Source organism: Asterias rubens, chromosome 4 (genome assembly GCF_902459465.1).
Source record: "Asterias rubens chromosome 4, eAstRub1.3, whole genome shotgun sequence".
Classification (NCBI taxonomy): domain Eukaryota; kingdom Metazoa; phylum Echinodermata; class Asteroidea; order Forcipulatida; family Asteriidae; genus Asterias; species Asterias rubens.
The window spans coordinates 18,542,372-18,548,786 of NC_047065.1; the positions used below are offsets into that span (position 1 = coordinate 18,542,372).

General features: G+C 38.3%; 1 protein-coding gene across 1 annotated transcript in view; it reads left to right on the plus strand.

The window, feature by feature from the left end:
* LOC117289151 overlaps positions 1-5,318 on the plus strand; it is a 59,519-nt gene extending 54,201 nt beyond the window's left edge. The window contains exons 52-56 of the mRNA XM_033770147.1: positions 540-666; positions 3,305-3,346; positions 3,486-3,551; positions 4,284-4,344; positions 5,063-5,318. Of these exons, the coding sequence (XP_033626038.1) occupies positions 540-666; positions 3,305-3,346; positions 3,486-3,551; positions 4,284-4,344; positions 5,063-5,073 (307 nt within the window). The 3' untranslated portion in view covers positions 5,074-5,318. The remainder of the gene's footprint in view (positions 1-539; positions 667-3,304; positions 3,347-3,485; positions 3,552-4,283; positions 4,345-5,062) is intronic.
* The last annotated feature ends 1,097 nt before the right edge of the window (positions 5,319-6,415 follow it).

Sequence of the window (6,415 nt, forward strand, 5' to 3'; positions counted from 1 at the left end):
TATAATGATCCACACAAGTATCACTTGAAATTGCGTGGTTTTCCTTTTACCTTGTCGACAAACACGGTCGGCCATTTAAAAGTAAAAGGAAAACCGTGCAATTTTGAGTGATACTTGTGTGGATCATTGTATTCTACTTTTAAAACATCTTTCTAGCCAGAAAGATGCATTTTATAACAAACGGTTACAAATGCTTTTCAAAGACCAACTCGACCGATCCAAGGCAGCGTGTTCCTTTAAGCACACCGAACTCAAGCTCTCCTGTTTCTGATCACCAGAGAGTGGGTTCGAGTCCCGGTCATGACAGCTTAATGTTTCATGTTTCATGCATGCACTGTTTCTCAGATTGTGTCATTCAATTACAAATTATTCTTGGACAAAAAGTGGGAAAACCGCTCCAGACTTTCAGTGAAATTTCAAAATTGCTACCACCTTTTGAAATGGATTAAAACATTTGTTTCTTTCTGAAAACCAAAGTAAATCTTTGCCTTTCAAGTGTTTGGTTATGAGTAAATAAATGTCACTTTATTATTTTCTAGTTCCAGTCTCCGTGCTTCAGCGATCCTACTGCCATTCCTAGGGATCTCCTGGGTCTTTGCTATTCTACAAGTCAACTATGACATCGTGGAGTTAGCTTACTGCTTCACTGTGCTGAACTCACTCCAGGTCAGTTTGAGTTTGTCAATAAATTAGTTGATAAGTTGATAATCATGAGTTAGGAAGTTTGTTTTTCAAGTTCCCAAAACAATGTAGAGTAATACTTACATGTACATTGTATTTTAGTTAGTTACGTTTCACTTCTAAGCTATGAGCTTCTTCAGACTGGTGACCATGTCCAATGCTGAACTTTAGTTAGTTACGTTTCACTTCTAAGCTATGAGCTTCTTCAGACTGGTGACCATGTCCAATGCTGAACTTTAGTTAGTTACGTTTCACTTCTAAGCTATGAGCTTCTTCAGACTGGTGACCATGTCCAATGCTGAACTTTAGTTAGTTACGTTTCACTTCTAAGCTATGAGCTTCTTCAGACTGGTGACCATGTCCAATGCTGAACTTTAGTTAGTTACGTTTCACTTCTAAGCAATGAGCTTCTTCAGACTGGTGACCATGTCCAATGCTGAACTTTAGTTAGTTACGTTTCACTTCTAAGCTATGAGCTTCTTCAGACTGGTGACCATGTCCAATGCTGAACTTTAGTTAGTTACATTTCACTTCTAAGCTATGAGCTTCTTCAGACTGGTGACCATGTCCAATGCTGAACTTTAGTTAGTTACGTTTCACTTCTAAGCTATGAGCTTCTTCAGACTGGTGACCATGTCCAATGCTGAACTTTAGTTAGTTACGTTTCACTCCTAAGCTATGAGCTTCTTCAGACTGGTGACCATGTCCAATGCTGAACTTTAGTTAGTTACGTTTCACTCTTAAGCTATGAGCTTCTTCAGACTGGTGACCATGTCCAATGCTGAACTTTAGTTAGTTACGTTTCACTCCTAAGCTATGAGCTTCTTCAGACTGGTGACCATGTCCAATGCTAAACTTTAGTTAGTTACGTTTCACTTCTAAGCTATGAGCTTCTTCAGACTGGTGACCATGTCCAATGCTGAACTTTAGTTAGTTACGTTTCACTTCTAAGCTATGAGCTTCTTCAGACTGGTGACCATGTCCAATGCTGAACTTTAGTTAGTTACGTTTCACTTCTAAGCTAAGAGCTTCTTCAGACTGGTGACCATGTCCAATGCTGAACTTTAGTTAGTTACGTTTCACTCCTAAGCTAAGAGCTTCTTCAGACTGGTGACCATGTCCAATGCTGAACTTTAGTTAGTTACGTTTCACTTCTAAGCTAAGAGCTTCTTCAGACTGGTGACCATGTCCAATGCTGAACTTTAGTTAGTTACGTTTCACTTCTAAGCTATGAGCTTCTTCAGACTTGTGACCATGTCCAATGCTGAACTTTAGTTAGTTACGTTTCACTCCTAAGCTAAGAGCTTCTTCAGACTGGTGACCATGTCCAATGCTGAACTTTAGTTAGTTACGTTTCACTCCTAAGCTATGAGCTTCTTCAGACTGGTGACCATGTCCAATGCTGAACTTTAGTTAGTTACGTTTCACTCCTAAGCTATGAGCTTCTTCAGACTGGTGACCATGTCCAATGCTGAACTTTAGTTAGTTACGTTTCACTCCTAAGCTATGAGCTTCTTCAGACTGGTGACCATGTCCAATGCTGAACTTGAGTTAGTTACGTTTCACTCCTAAGCTATGAGCTTCTTCAGACTGGTGACCATGTCCAATGCTGAACTTTAGTTAGTTACGTTTCACTCCTAAGCTATGAGCTTCTTCAGACTGGTGACCATGTCCAATGCTGAACTTTAGTTAGTTACGTTTCACTTCTAAGCTATGAGCTTCTTCAGACTGGTGACCATGTCCAATGCTGAACTTTAGTAAGTTACGTTTCACTCCTAAGCTAAGAGCTTCTTCAGACTGGTGACCATGTCCAATGCTGAACTTTAGTTAGTTACGTTTCACTTCTAAGCTAAGAGCTTCTTCAGACTGGTGACCATGTCCAATGCTGAACTTTAGTTAGTTACGTTTCACTTCTAAGCTAAGAGCTTCTTCAGACTGGTGACCATGTCCAATGCTGAACTTTAGTTAGTTACGTTTCACTCCTAAGCTAAGAGCTTCTTCAGACTGGTGACCATGTCCAATGCTGAACTGCCTTTTATACGCTTTTCTTGGTGGATATAGAGGGCGTTGTATCGTGATTTGGACTAGTTGTCCATAGACCTTATCGCAAATACTCGGTACGCGCACAATAGACGTGGAATGATGTGCATGCTGGTCTAGCTAACTATCAAATTTGATCACTAGCTAGATCAGCATGTACCTCTTTCGAACAGTTTGCGCTTGCACAATGGTATTTGCGAAGGTCTATACAAGTTTTAGTTTGGTGTTCTCCAGTCTTGCATTTGTGCACAGCCACAACCATGGGGACACTTTTTGTAACAAAGATACCAAATGAATAACAGATACTTATACTAATAATTATATTAAAGACTTGTTATGTGCCCATATCCACCCTGCTGGGTGTTAAAGGCGCAGTAAAACCAAAACCAAAACAAAAGAAAAAAAAACAGACACGACACAATTAGTCCTTGAAAACCTGTGACATAAGATAAGTTTTGAGAAGAGATTGGAAATTACTGGTACAAAGACAAGATCTAGTAACATCAGACTATAAACTATTTTTCTATTTTATTTTTATTTACTTAGATGAAATTGAAAGGTTTTCTTTTGCTTTTCTTTACAGGGTGTGTTTATTTTCCTGTTTCATGGCCTTGGTAGCAGAGAGGTAAGTATTCTACATTTCACTTTGACCTTCACTCGTCGCCTTCTTTTTTTAACTACATTTTCATATAAGTCTGTTTATGAGCAATGTTTTTTCCCGCTTGTATAACAACTTGTAATTAATTAGATTATTATAATTACAGGTTCGGGCTGCTGTATTAAAGCAAGACCTTGAAGTGGAATTCTCAAAAGTTGAACGAGTTTCAATTGTAAGTAAATATTTTAAATTTTTTAACAAGACAGAGTAAAATATTTGTAAAACCATCTGTGAAGGAATGCAAATATTTTGTTTATGATTACTTAGCCAGACTTCAACAACATCAGCTGCGCCACGCATATAGAACTCTACCACTTCATCTTAGATCTTGTCTTTGTACCACAAAACTCAAATCTCTTCTCAAAACTTATCTTTTAGTATGTCACAGGTTTTCAAGGACTAATTATGTTGTGTCGGTTTTCTTTCGTTTGTTTTGGGGTTTGACTGCGCCTTGAACACTCAGCAGGGTGGATTGAACAATTTAGCAGGGTGGATTGAACACTCAGCAGGGTGGATTGAACCCTCAGCAGGGTGGATTGAACACTCAGCAGGGTGGATTGAACACTCAGCAGGGTGGATTGAACAATTTAGCAGGGTGGATTGAACACTCAGCAGGGTGGATTGAACACTCAGCAGGGTGGATTGAACAATTTAGCAGGGTGGATTGAACACTCAGCAGGGTGGATTGAACACTCAGCAGGGTGGATTGAACAATTTAGCAGGGTGGATTGAACAATTTAGCAGGGTGGATTGAACACTCAGCAGGGTGGATATGTGCGCAAAACAAGTCTTTAATATTGTTAGTATTAATATTAACACCAACCAAATGACTCTTTTTAAAGCAAGTTTTTATTATAAAGAATAATCTATGAACATGATAATTGTGATGCTATTTTCTCGACAGACACCAAATGGTATGCCAATGAGAAGAATGCGAATGCAAGCACCGAGACCTCCACCAGCCTGTAAGTCTCTTCTCTTATTACTCTATAATTCTTGTGATCTTAAACTTTATGCATATGATGTCATGGGAGATAAGCCCGGTTCATACTTCCTGCGAATACGAAGCTAATGTTGAAGTCACAGATTCGCAACGAATAATCGCAGCAGTTCAACTCTTCTCAACTCACTTGCGAATATCGCTGCGAAAGGAGAGTTGTGACATCAAACTCACGTAAAATTCGCTTTGCATTCGCATGAAGTATGAACCGGGCTTAAGGCACTCTGGACTCGAGGTCAAAAGAAGGGTGCTCATTGGCTTGTTCTGTAGGCTGCGTGTACAAAGATGTGCATTTTCCATTGTTTCACGATTGTTTTATCACTAAGATGGCGGCATAATGACCAAGCAATTTTCAATTTTGACTGGTTAATTGTTAGAAACAAGAGTCCTATATGAACCTATATTGCACGGTCCCGTATCAAACCCTGTTGTAATGCACTGTTTAAGCTACACATCAGTTTTGCGTGGAAATAAATTGCCCTTGCGTTCATGGAATACTGAAGAATATCTCGTGCCATATTCAACTCAGCCTTGAGTCTCATTGAATATTAAGACACTGACAGAAGTGTCACATTTTCCAACTACTGTAGTGTAATAATATTTCCAATAATTTAGTTTTCAAATCTGATTAGGTTTTTAACAGAAAATTCTTTGTTTCATAATTTGTACCTTCTCAATTACAGATGTCCCTTAATCTGTGCGACAAAAGAAGAAAAAGAGTTTGAAGATTTGTTACAACTTTGCAACCTGCCACCAGGCATCAGATCTTCTTCGTCATAGATATTATCTGTTCCCAAAACACACCTGGCACGCTATGAGGATTGGGCTTTTTGAGCTGTGCATTGCGACCCTGTAACTTCTTGCAGCGAGTTAAAGACACTGGACACTGTTGGTAATTGTCAAAGACTAGTCTTCACAGTTGGTGTAACTCAAGTTGAAGTTGCGAGGTATTAATGAAAGAAAAAACACCCTTGTCGCACCATGGTCACACGAAGTTGTGTGCTTTCAGATGCTTGATTTCGAGACCTCAAATTCTAAATCTGAGGTCTCGAAATCAAACTCGTGGAAAATTACTTCTTTCTTGAAAACTCCGTCACTTCAGAGCGAGCTGTTTCTTACAATGTTTAAGACTATCACCCTCTCCCCATTACTCATAATCAAGAGAGATTTTATGATATTAATGATAAGTCACGCCGAGAGAAAAGTAAAAAAATTTGGACAATATTAACCGTTTAATTCGTTAAAAGGTATTTATTAATGGGAATAACAGTGTTAGGACCCGGTCTTCACTGCGTGTTAATGACCTTGGTTGGTGGCTGGTGCTGTTAGCAGACCTCGCCTCTGGCTCGGTCCGTTAACAGCGCCAGCCACCAACCCGGTCATTACAACGCAGTGAAGACCGAGTCCTCGCACCGTTATTCCCTAATTATTAAAGAGAAAATAGAGTTAGCTGATTGTAAACTGATTACCAACCAAGAGAGCAGAATAAGTGTATAAAGCACCAGACTCCAAATTAGACAATTATATTTATTATGTTTGTAGCTCTTTGAAAAGTATGTACACATTTTAGATTCTATATTTAAAAAGAACTAGAGAAAAAAAAAAAGTGTAACTGTTTTGTTTACAAATTGATTGATTTGTTTACGTTATTTCATTTAAGTTTAATCATAGGTAATATCATATTTTATGCTGTCAAAATCATTTAACATGTTTAACTCTCTGTTTTATTATTTTAATTACACCAAACACAAACATTTGTTTTGCTGTTTTTTATCACAAATACCAATAGAAATACAGAACAGTAGATGTAAAAATCTGTAGTTGCATGGCTTTGTAATTTTGTATTTATTTAAAACCTTTTTTTTGGGGGGGGGGGGGGGGGTGGGGAGTGAGGACTACTTGTGTAGAATCTGTCTAAATCGGATTGCCTGGTAGTTAAATTTAATCAATGTTATTTTTAAAGGAGTTTTTTTTTAAGTGTAAGAAGAAAAAAAAGTGATTTCATTAAACTTTATATTTGTCAAACTGTAAACTGA